Source organism: Anomaloglossus baeobatrachus, chromosome 4 (assembly GCF_048569485.1).
Source record: "Anomaloglossus baeobatrachus isolate aAnoBae1 chromosome 4, aAnoBae1.hap1, whole genome shotgun sequence".
In the NCBI taxonomy this organism is placed as follows: Eukaryota; Metazoa; Chordata; class Amphibia; order Anura; family Aromobatidae; genus Anomaloglossus; species Anomaloglossus baeobatrachus.
In genome coordinates, this window is record NC_134356.1 from 634,222,909 (window position 1) to 634,235,686 (window position 12,778).

Sequence of the window (12,778 nt, forward strand, 5' to 3'; positions counted from 1 at the left end):
CGCCACCGCCAAGGCACCAGTTTCCCCAGGGCCAGCGCCTGCGGGCAAAGTGTAGAGCTCCTCCGGCCCAGATTGCAGTCGGGGAGCGGGTAACCGGAGGGAATCCACCGCTACCATCAGTCAAACAGGTGCAAGGAAGAGAGACGTCACCGTCACCTACCGGGAGTGCAGGTGCAACCGTCTGTGGGACCGTCCTACCAGCCGTTGGTTTACCGTACAAACTGTGTCCGTGTCTCAGGCTGAGTGAGTACCACAGTGCCGCAAGGCACAGCGCTGCCCCCGCGTCCCTGCGCCCTCCAGGCCCTACACTTCACATCTCTTCACCGGGCCCCGGGATCACCAACCCCTACCCACGGAGGGGCAACACAACACCTGGCTGCTCCCATCACCATCCCCGGGACCCTCACACTGAGCAGCGGTGGTGCCATCACCACAACCGTGGGTGGCGTCACGAACTATAATCCCAACAAACACCCCCCCCTTTTCACTCACGGGCGAGGAGTGTCGCTCGAGACACCCCGGGATCCGGCCCGCAGCTCGAGCCACCAGGAGCAACTGCCGGACCCGAGCAGAAGGGGTGAGCGCGGTGTGCTGACACCCTCCTCCCCGCCCGCGACAACTTGGCGCTGTGAACAGGATCTTACCGCTCTGCCGTCAGGTAGAGGTGCGCCTTGTTACCGCCGGAGGTATCCGGCAGAAAAATTTCAGAAGCCGCCATCTTTGGCGCGAAAAGTTCCCGCTCGAGCGTCTTCTCGAGCAGTAGAGGCGCGAAGGCCAAAACCCCGCCCCGAGAGAGGAGGGGCCGAAAAGAGCTAAGGGGGACGCGATGGCGGCTGGCGGCATGTAGTCGCCGCTATAAAAGCAGGGACGCCAGGACTCTGCAAACATCCCGTTCCTGGAAACAAACGAACCAGCCGTCATGTGGATGCCGTCCCGTGACACCGTGCCCCCCGCGCCTGGAACCGCGGCGTGGGTAGAGATCCGGACCGCGCAGCTCTACCAACGGCTGCAGGTGAAGATGCAGCTCCTCATGGAGGAGTGGGAGGCCGACATAGCGGACGTTGTAGCCACCGTGCGGAGACGCGAGGAGGAAGCGGAGAAAGGGAGGGTGAGTGACCCACGTCCCGACGCCCTTGAGGGGCCGGTCATCGCGGCTGTGGGGCCCGGTCCAAGCCCTCTCCCTTCGCCGCCTCCTTCGCCACCCGTCCCGGAGGCCGTGACCCCGCCACTAGGCCTGCTACCACCGCAACCGGTAGCAGTACCCAGCGTCCCCGCCCAAGCGGACCAACCTGTAGCCGGAGCTCGCAGCAGGTCAGCGGTGTTGCCGTGGAAGACTCCGAAGACCGAACCGGAGGCATCCCCTGAGAAACCCCCCGCGCCGGAGCCGAAGACCCGCTCCGAGCCGAAGGCCCGGCAGCGGAAAGCCCCTAAGCCCATCCCCCACACCTCGGCTGAGGTAGCGCCGGGTTGCTGCTGCAAGGCAGCGCCCAAGGCCATGACACCGCGGGATACGCCACCCACCTTCCTGACAGTGGGTAACGTTCTGGATGTCCCGCGGGGCCCGACCCGTGCGCCGGCGCTGGCAGCAGCGCCGTACTGGGATAGGGAGCCGGTACCGCTGGGCCTGGAGATCGCCGAGAGAGAGAGGAAGAAGGCCGAGCTGGTGGCCAGAGCGATCCGTGAGAAAGAAAATCTCCGGCAAGCGACCTTCCGTGACCGGGGACCGCTGCACGAGGGACAGGTGAGGCGGTTTGATGTCCGCCGGGGCTATGGGTTCATCTATGAGCCGGGCCTGGAGGCTGAGGTGTTTGTAGCCCGGCGGGACGTGCATGCTCACCTGCCTGAAGAACATCCCGGCCGTAACCTGATGCCGGGAGATATTGTGCAGTATACCTGGCACTTTGGGGAGCGAGGATGGTTTGCGCTGGACGTTAACCTCAGGAGGGGCCTGGAGGCCCGAGCGAGCGCAGACCTCTACCCCTTGCCAGCAGCCCCAGCGCTTGAAAGACCGGAGTAGGGCAATGGAGGCCCGCAGCACCGTCCCCGTTGGGACCAGCACTTAGTTTGTTTAAAAGTTTGAAAGTTCTGCAAAGATAATGAAAATGATTACCCGAGAAGTCACCTGATTTATTTTGATGATTTGCAACCGGCTGGAGCCGGCACCGTTGTCCCCGTGGGGACCGTTAAAAGTTTAAAAATGCATGGGAACTAGCTATGGACAAGCCCGTGAACTCTGCAGGGCAACCACAAACGTTAGTGGCTTGTAAATATGTTGGGTACCGTTACCGTTTCCGCAAGGCCGCCTCCGGAGAGGCAGGTTGGAGGGAGGGCCCTGAGCAGAGCAGGCCAGGGCCCAGCCACCAAGGGGACCGGTGGCTACCCTCTGGAGGGAAGGACAGATCCCGCTCGGGTGACTTGTGCTGGACTGTGGGTCAAGGGGTGCTGCCTGGGTTTTAGGGGCAGCATCAGGGCCAGGTTGCTTGGGTGGGAGAGAGCGGAAACCGTGACCGTACACCGTTGAAACGTTAAAAGTAAAATGTGCCTCCCGTCTTGGGAAGAGTTGATTGAAAATGCTTATGTTTTGTTTAACCCTGTTATCCCCTTTTTACAGAAAAAATAAAACCGGTGTAGGACGGCAGCCCGCGGACGGTCTGCATTTTGCTAAGGGGGAATGTGTCGCCCTGGGCAAGCCAGGGGACACAGATAACAACACCACTACACCCCACACTCCAGGTAGGCACACCTGCTAACCAGAAATCCTTGTTGCCTCCCTCCAGGAGTCTGTGATGCACACCAGGGGGTGGGCCAGGCGGTTGGCTCCGCCCACCAAGGAGCTCACAACTCTGGAGGCAGGAAGTAACCAGGCAGAAAGCCCGGGGAGGGCAAGAGTGCAGTCAGCTCAGGGAAGAGCTTGAGTAAAGAAGCAGCTTAGCCCAGGCAGGGGCTAGAGGAAACAACCAGAAGTGAAAGTGAAGGAAAGGAAAGTGGAAAAGGAGGAAAGCAAGAAGTGGTGACAGAGCAGAGAGAAGGAGAAGCCTGAGAGCCCAGCTGTGTGTAGGGCTAGAACAGCAAGGTCAGCGACGGCGGTGACTGTCCGGAGGGGGACCGTTTGGAAGTTCCTGGAAGGACCCCGTTGGCTGTGTGCCCGGTGGTCTGGAGCAGTGTTCCGAAGGACAGTCAGCACCAGGGCAGGGGCCTCTCGGACCCCGGCAAGGCTAGGAGTCGCCCAATTTGCCGAATCCGTCAGCGAAGGGGACGCAGATCCCCCAGCAACAAAGTCCCGATTGACGGCAACAGCCCGACCATTACCGGGGAGACACCGCCACCGCCAAGGCACCAGTTTCCCCAGGGCCAGCGCCTGCGGGCAAAGTGTAGAGCTCCTCCGGCCCAGATTGCAGTCGGGGAGCGGGTAACCGGAGGGAATCCACCGCTACCATCAGTCAAACAGGTGCAAGGAAGAGAGACGTCACCGTCACCTACCGGGAGTGCAGGTGCAACCGTCTGTGGGACCGTCCTACCAGCCGTTGGTTTACCGTACAAACTGTGTCCGTGTCTCAGGCTGAGTGAGTACCACAGTGCCGCAAGGCACAGCGCTGCCCCCGCGTCCCTGCGCCCTCCAGGCCCTACACTTCACATCTCTTCACCGGGCCCCGGGATCACCAACCCCTACCCACGGAGGGGCAACACAACACCTGGCTGCTCCCATCACCATCCCCGGGACCCTCACACTGAGCAGCGGTGGTGCCATCACCACAACCGTGGGTGGCGTCACGAACTATAATCCCAACAAACACCCCCCCCTTTTCACTCACGGGCGAGGAGTGTCGCTCGAGACACCCCGGGATCCGGCCCGCAGCTCGAGCCACCAGGAGCAACTGCCGGACCCGAGCAGAAGGGGTGAGCGCGGTGTGCTGACACCCTCCTCCCCGCCCGCGACATATACACATGCCATTTGATGTACTTGTAGTTCTTTCCAAGTGAAGCCAGGACTCAATTCAAGCACCAGTTTATGGTTATCCCCTTATGTTATGTGACCAAGCGCAGGCTGCTCCTTGGTGGCACCATACATATAGGTAAATCCTTCCGTGATACTATGCAAGTAAATTTTCCTTTACTGTGGTCCCTAACATGAGGTATGATTTTCTCTATTAGGGTTTGACCCCGTAGCACCATTTACTGTTATACACAGTGTAGAATCCGTATACTAGCTCTGAATACCCTTGACGCATATACCGTTCCATCTGTGGGTATGCAAACTAACGCAGGTACTTCACTTTTCTATGCATATAATTAATATGTATCAGGGATTATTCTCACATATATCACACATTTATATTATGTTTTACTAATACATATTTTTCATTGTAGTGAAATACATGTGAGACTCGATTCATTCCCATGATTACTAGCCTCTCAACTGAATGTTTGCGTACATTTGATTTTGCACGGTGAGTAATATATCAGTGGCCCTGCATTTTGGCTTCCACTCTGCATGTTTTCCCTTTATCCTGTTTTTTTCGTTTCTTTTTTCTTGTCTCTGCTTTCCTGCTCTTCATTTCCTCCTTCCTTTTATCTTGTTCTTTTTATCTCCACTTTTCTTTCCCTTGGTCGGATTTCCATAGATGATGCTGGGGACACACTTTCACAACTGGCAAAATTCACAATACAATCATCCTGGAGTATGCACCATTTATTCACCTGTATCTACTAGTTCATGAACATATGGGGTCAGTTTCACTATATGTCACAATATGTTTCTACCCTATCAGCACGTCCTTGTCTGTTATTAAAAATGATGTTGGAAGGCATTTAAAACCTTTTTCTCATTTATGAATGTATTTTTGACTGTAATCTTTGTATATTTGTCAGATAATAGTCCATGTTGACGAAGGCCTGTGGCCGAAACGTCCATGTTTGTTGGACCACACTCATTTTTTCTGAAAAAACATTCAAGGAACTATTGTATTAATAAAAATATTGCATACAACTTTATTGCATTTTGCCTTTTTCTGGGAGTTGTAGTGTGCCGGGGTTACTCTTTTTCTATGTCTTTTATAAATCAGTAGTGATGGGCGGACCAGGACTGTAAAAGTCCAGATCCGCTTGGTTTCAAAAGTATTCTGTTGCCAAACCCAGACCCAGAGTTCTCAGGGGACTCCGGCTAATATCTGGATCCGGCAACTCGGAAAATAAAAAAAAAAAGGAAAAATAAAAATAAAGCAAGCGCTCTATACTTACCAAGTGTCCGTCTTGGCTGTAATTGCTTCCGGGGCCATCCACTCTTCTTCTGGGGCCGCTGTTTATCCTCATACATATTCAATGCTTCCACTGCCCTCTGGCAGTCCTAGAATCTGTGATTGGTTGCAGCCAGACACACTCCCAGCCTGTGTTACAGCATCTGACTGCTTGCAATCACAGACCCTGTCTGCGGGTCTATATTGTGGTATAAAAATAAAAAAATAAAATTGTCTTAGTGTCCTTTCATATATGTAGCACAGATAAAGCATATGAGCATGTGGGGTTTTTATTTTTGATACCCAGCTATGATAAAGCCCGACAGCTGGTAACTGATATTCTCAAGGTAGGGAGACCCATGCTTATTGGGCCACCCCAGCCTAAAATTAGCAGCCTCCCAGAATTGTCGCATCCATTAGGATTTCTTCTGTGTTTGTGATTATTTCTTTTCACTTACAGATAAGTAAAAGTAGGTTCACATAGACACCTCCCATTACTAATCTAGGGCTTATTGGAAGCTGTGGGCTGTTATTAGCCCGATTGCCACAGCACCAGGGAAATCAGGAAGAGCCGAGTAAAGTTCCAGGATTGTCATATCTAATGGAGGCGACAATCCTGAGTGGCTGCAGGCTGCTATTTTAAGGCTGGCGAGGTCCAATAAGCATGGATCTTCCCAACCTGAAAATATCAGCCACCAGCTGTCGGGCTTTATCATGGCTGGGTATCAAAATTGGGGGAAACACACCATTTTTTAAGTAATTTATTTAAATAATAACAATTTTTTAAAAAGCCACATGCGGTTCCTCTTAGTTTGATACAAAGCCAAGATAAGCACATGGCTGGGGGATGCGGCCTGTGGCCGTACGCTTTATCTGTGCTGGGTATCACAATACGAGGGACCCTACAACAATCTCTTTCTTTATTTATTTTTATAAGACGATAGTGACGTGCAGACAGGGTCTGTGATTGCACGCTGCCAGACACTGTCACACAGACTGGGTGTGCATCTGACTGTACCAATCACAGTCGCCAGGACTGCCGGTGAGTCGGGGAAGTAGTGAATATGTATGCAGGTAACGGAATTGTAGCACCCAGGGATATGGGATACTCGGTTCCAAGCAGTGTCAATCTTGGGAATATCACGGTTCGGTGTCCTGGGCCCTTTTTGTAATTGGGATATTTACAGGGGAGAATAACATATTGTTCACATGTGACGCCACTTGGGAGCCGCCGCTGCAGAATGTCTCTACTGGGGCTGGTGGTATTGGCAGCTAGAATGGTGGACCTAAGTAGGGTTTTGCCCCAGAGGGTGTATGGTGCAGTGGGCGTCGGAAGAAGGTAGTACACACAGGTGTTTAGTGCAACCGGTTTACTCACTGCTGGTAAATGTTGGATGAATGCCCGAGGCCGGCTGGTTTCGCCTTTAGGTCCCCTTCGTCCCAGTGCCAGTTTGGTTCTCTGGTACCTTCTTCCCCTGCACCTGTCTCTGGTAAGTGGGTCCCCGTGGCATAGAACAACTGAGGGTCCCCGTTCTGTGGTTTGTCCACTTCTGTCTGATGGAGTCTCTGGTCCTGTCCCCGGTTCTCCATTTGCTACTGAGTCTTCAGATTCTTTAGGGTCAGCAAGGTCCTTGATGGTCCCCTTGCTGTGCAGGTGTTAACAGGTCAGCCTGGAGCTCTTTCCTATCCTAGGGTCCTGTACCCAGTCGGCGCGTAGTCCCGGGAGTACTCCACCGGCAACTACTCTCCCGGGTACCAGGTCACCGTCAACCCGAGTCAGGCCGTCACTTTGCTTCCACCTTCACTCTCGCCTGTCAACTCTCAACTGACTACTCTCCACAGTCTGCCTCTCCCACCTGGTCAACTAGTGGACTGGATTGGCTCCACCTCTAGGCAGCCATCCATTGGTCCCACCCTAGCTGGGTACCATTGTATGGGGGATTGTTGGGGAAAACTGGGATTACCTGGGTTTTTGTTGGTATCAGCACTGGGGTTCTGGGTCCCTAAGGGGGTAGGCCCTGCATCCTTGTGGGGATGCAGAACCTTGTAGCACCCTTATGGTCTCAGGGGTGCTACAGAGTGGCCCCAGAAAAAGAGTGAGGAGCCTGGAAGCAGTTACAGCCGCAGCGGAGACTCGGTAAGTATAGCGCACTTGCTCTAATCCCCCTATCCCTTCTACCACCATTTTTAAGTGCCGGATTCTGGTAGCCATAGACTTATAAGGGGGACCAGCATCTGGCCAGATTTTCAGGATCAATTCTGGACCGGAACCAATTTTTTTTTAAGTCCAGTTAGTCCTGCCTTTCCTGGATATCTGCAAGTTCGCCCATCACTATAAATCAGCCATTAGTTTCCACAGATATAGACATTTTACTTAGTGCTACTTTTTATGGTCTTTATCAAGGGGGCGTGGCTCACAGCATTTTTTGGGGGGGGTGTCTTGAGGCAGCTCTACATAATCGCCCTGTGAGCCACCTCCCTTTTAAAAGATCTTAAAAAGTGGGACTAAACAAAAAAGGCTCATATCTCTGGAACCATATGAAGGATTTAAAAAAGCTAAAAAATGAATTACCGTAACTCAGGGGACCAGCGGTAATAAAATAGGAGTGAAAACTGGGTACTTTTGATCTGGTGACATGTCCCTATAAACGGCCATACCTTGCAAAAAATAAATAATAATAATAATGCATTGCCTACACCCCTGCCGAATGCCTTATGAATCTTGGCAGTATCTTGAATTAACAGTTCCAAATTACTTGATTCCAACCAGGATTCCTATTCAGATCTGGCAACACTTTTACCAATTGGTCAGGGACTTAATTTATCCTCTACCCTGTAAAATACATTCCTTGAAGTTGAAGTCTTACATTAGCTTGGGAGGCGGAAGCTACATATCAGTACTACACAAAGGCCAAGGACAGCTAAAGCCTCTTTGGCCCACTGGAGTCTGCCTACAGCTAAGAATGGGTGTATTTTATCATTTGCAAAAGAAAGCAAATCACTTACTTTCTCCCCATTTTGCTCTACAATGAAGGGTTTACTCCATATCCAAATTCCATTAGTAACTGTGTCTGGGCCAGGCTTCCAAGAAAATCCTTTCAATATCTCGTCTTCGGCTCCTAGACCAAATGCATTAGTTCTCTCCTAAAAAGAAAAATAAAAGACATATGAATAGAACTTTTTTGAATTAAAGAGGTGGTTCACCCGTTTTCATTAATGGCCACATATAACAGGGTTTAGGGAATAATGTGCCTGAATTATATAAGACAATGACAACAGTGACAACATATATAAATGGACTTTACTTAAAGAGTGGTTCATCCATTTTCATTACTGGCCACATCGATATTATGTTGAGAAACAAGGTTTCTCTCAAATACCTTGTGTTGCCAATAGTGCCTCAGGGCGGTGCTATTGCAGTCCCCTCTTCCCCATCACTTGACCCCCATATACACCCCTACTGGCTTGGAGAAAAGCCAAATCCCACTACAGGGTGTGGCAAAATGGAGCTGCCAGGAAGACACCTCGGCTCGTCGCTTCAGGTGGCCTGATGGCACCCGCTGCGGCAAATGCCCCTCCTGCTTAACCCCTAGAGAAGGATGTCCCATATACATAATGATACCCCCATAGAACACCCCCTAGAAAAATAAATATTCACATAGCCCCGTTTCCCCAGCCCTGTGCCTCTCTATACTGTGTGAGGAGTTGAAGAGCCCTCACCTTTTTGTGCTCTCTGTGTCAAGCCTCATAGAAGAGCAGAGATCACTCATAGGCTTTATGGTGGAGCAGGAAGCTAAGGCTGCTTTCACACATCCGGCTTGAGCAGTGCGGCTCAATCCGGCTGTGCAAGCTATGCAACGGATGCGGTGAAAACACCGCATCCTTTGCATACGTTTTTCCCATGCGGCCCGTCCGGTTTTTGCCGCTTGCGGCATGCTACTGAGCATGCGCAGTGGCAAAAACCGCATGCGGTGGCCGGATGCGGTTTTTGCCGCATCGCGCCACATCCGGCTGCCATAGGCATGCATTGAAAAATGCGCCGCATCGGCCTAATGCGGCGCGATGCGGTTTTTTTTTGCCGCACGAAAAAACGTGCCAGGCAACGTTCCATCCGGCCGCCGCATCGGCTAAATCTGCCGCATGCGGCAAAAACCGGACCGAACGCGAGCCCATGCGGCACAATGCGGCACTAATTAAAGTCTATGCAGAAAAACGCAACCGGCCGCAAAAAAAAAACGGTTGCGATTTTCCTGCAAAGTGCCGTATTGTGCCGCATTGCAGAAACCGGAGGTGTGAAAGCAGCCTAAGGGCTCCTGTTCCAAAATTGTGTTCAACTGTATCTGTGGTGCCCTGGACAAGCCAGGACATCACAGATACTGCAACAACACACCCTACACCCCGGTTAGGAACATCAAGGTCAGACACAAACCCTTGTTGCCTCCCTCCAGGGGCTGATGTCCACACCAGGTGGGGAGGAGCCAGGCGATTGGCTCCACCCACCGAGGAGTTCACAGTCCTGGAGGCGGGAAAAGGAGGACAGTTGAGTTTAGGAGTTGGAGAGGGAGGAAGTAGTAGTGGAAGAACAGACTGACCGTGTCCGGGTACGTGGCCCGGGCACGTGACCTGACAGCAAGGTTGGCAGACGGTGGTGACCGTCTGCAGGAGAGGCCGATTGACGCACAACCGTAAGGACCGGGGACGGGCGGTGGCCCGCCGGTACCGAAACGGGGAGCAGAGAGAAGCCAGCACCATCCGGCAGGGCCTACGGACTCCGACCAGGCTAGGAGTCGTCGTAAAACTGGTCAAATCCGTCAGTGACGGGAACCTCCGGGGTTTCCCAGCAGTAAAGACCCGATTGAAGGCAACCGTCCAAACCGTGAGGGAGATAAAGCTACCGCCAGAGCTAGAGCTCCCAGGGCCAGAGCCTGCGGGCAAAGGAAGGGCTCCCTTAGCCAACATACCGCTGGGGAGCGGGCTATCAGTGGGAAGCCATTGGGGCCGAGAACACAACACCGGTGCAGGGAGAGACAGTTACCGCCAACCTACCGGAAGTGGCCGCCGCAGCCGTCTGTGGGACTCGTCCATCCAGCCGTTTGTTTTACCAGAGACTCCGTGTGTGTTACTGGCTGAGTAAGTACCACCGTGCCGTCTTGCACTGCGCTGCCCTGCGACCCTGCACCCGGCCAAGCCCCGCAACCCACCTTCCGACCTCCACCACCGGGCCCCGGGACCACCAACATCCCCCTACCCACGAAGGGGAGAAAACATCTCAGCTGCTCCCTGTCAACGCTCCCGGGATCCCCGTACAGAGCAGCGGTGGTGTCCCAACCTCACCACAAACCGTGGGTGGCGTCACGGACAATATCCCTAAACCAAACCACCCCTTTCACTCACGGGCGAGGAGCGCTGCTCGAATCCCCGGGATATGGCCCACCGCTCGAGCCACCGACCGAACGAGCAGCAGCAGCAGCCGGACCCGAGCAGTGGGTGAGCGCAGCATCCCCTCCCCGCCCGCGACAACTTGGCGTCACGAACAGGATCTTACCGCTCTGCCGTCTGGTAGAGGTGCGCCTTGTGTCCCGCCGGAGGTGTCCGGCCGAAAATTTTCGAGAGCCGCCATATTGGGTGTGAAAAGTCCCCGCTCGAGCGTCTTCCCGAGCAGTGGAGGCGTGAAAGCCGAAGCTCCGCCCCTGAAGAGGAGGTGCCGGAAAGACACCAAGGGGGGACGGATGGCGTCTGGCCGCATGTAGCCCGCGGCTATAAAAGCAGGGACGCCAGGACCCTGCGGCCATCTTTTGGATCCTGGAACAGGCCGCCGCAGCGATGCACCAACCGTCCGGCAGCACTGTAGCCCCGTGCCCGGGACCGCGGCGTGGGTGGAGGTCCGGACCGCTCAGCTACAACAACGGCTGCAGATCCGCGTGCAGTTCCTCCTGGAGGAGTGGGAGGCCGACATGGCGGATGCGGTGGCGGCCATACGGAGACGCGAGGTGGAGGGAGTTCTGGAAGTGCGGGTAAGTGACCCACATCTCTGTACCCCTAGCGGGTCGGTCATCGCGGCTGAGGGGCCCGGTCTACACCCGCTCGCCCTGCTACCTCCCCCGCTACCCGTGTTGGCTGCTGCTGCACCGCCACTAGGCCCGCTACCACCGCAATCGGTAGTGGCACCCAGCAAATCCGCCGAAGCGGACCGACCTGCAGCCGAGGTCCGTGACTGCCAGGAACCGCTTCCTTGGAAGTTGCCAAAAGCCGAGCCCATCGGCGGATCTATACCGGAGGCCCCCGCAGCAACCGTGCCCGATGCCGTACCGATTCCGGCAGGCCGTTCCGTGCAGGAGGGAGCGGAGGTTAAGCGGCAGACGATCCCTGTGCCCATCCCCCACGCCTTGGCTGAGGCTGCGCCGGGTCGCCGCTGCGAGGCAGCGCCCCAGGCCATGACACCGCGAGACCTGCCGCCCAGAACGCCCGTGGTGGGCACTGTGAAGGAGGTCTCGCGGGGCCCGACCCGTGCGCAGGGGCCCGCAGTAGCCCCTTACTGGGACAGGGAACAGACCCCACTGGGCCAGGAAATCGCGGAGAGAGAGAGGAGAAAGGCGGAGCTGGTAGCCTGCACGATTAGAGGAAAGGAGAGCCTCCGCCAGGCCACCTTCCGTGTACGGGGCCCGATCAGAACATAACCCCACGTCAAACTCCATGGCACCCAAATGCATCTCAAGGCTCTGGCCAACTGGTCCAGGAAGCCATCATCTATCCCCCTGAGCTGGCTGGATTGTCATTTTAAATAAACACTTGTACCTTGCCCCTCCCCCCATCTCATTGTAGATTGTAAGCTCTCACGAGCAGGGTTGCCATTTTTCCTTTTAAATATTGTATCCTCTATAATTGTTACTTGTTTGTATATGTTTATGTATATGATATGTATATGTTCCTCCTGAATTGTAAAGCGCTGCGGAATATGTTGGCGCTATAGAAATAAAGATTATTATTATTATTATTATCTACGAGGAGCAAGTGAGAAGGTTTGATATCCGTCGGGGGTACGGATTCATATATAAGTCGGGCCTGGAGGCCGAAGTCTTTATAGCCCGATGGGACGTCAATGCCCACTTACCGGAGGACCACCCGGGCCGTAACCTGATGCCAGGGGATTTGGTCCAGTACACTAGGCATTGCGGGGAGAGGGGTTGGTTTGCTCTGGACGCCAAGCTGAGGGGCAGATATGAGGCCCGAGTACCAGCCCAACCCCCTCCCCCAACCGACGCCGTGGATCTGAAGTGATGGCAGCGGTCCACCATTGCCGCAAGTTGTCCCCGTTGGGACCCCCCAGCATCGTTGTGATGTTCTTGTATGTTGTTGAATGATAAGGAAAATGAAAGAAATCAACTGAAGAAGTTTACCAGATTGACACCGTGATTGAACCGGCCGTTGCCGACAACTAGACCCCGTAGGGACTTTCTGCAACCGTTGCGTAAGGAACTTCTTACGGACAAGCCCGAGAACTCGCAGGGCAACCACAAACTTGTGGAGTGTAAATATATTTGTTG

At 54.1% G+C, this 12,778-nt stretch overlaps 1 protein-coding gene across 1 annotated transcript in view; it reads right to left on the reverse strand.

Annotated features, from left to right (window-relative positions):
* The window catches only part of LOC142301967 (RING finger protein 112-like), a 183,703-nt gene that overhangs the window by 110,111 nt on the left and 60,814 nt on the right, over positions 1 to 12,778 (reverse strand). The window contains exon 4 of the mRNA XM_075343031.1: positions 8,241 to 8,378. Within this exon, the coding sequence (XP_075199146.1) occupies positions 8,241 to 8,378 (138 nt within the window). The remainder of the gene's footprint in view (positions 1 to 8,240; positions 8,379 to 12,778) is intronic.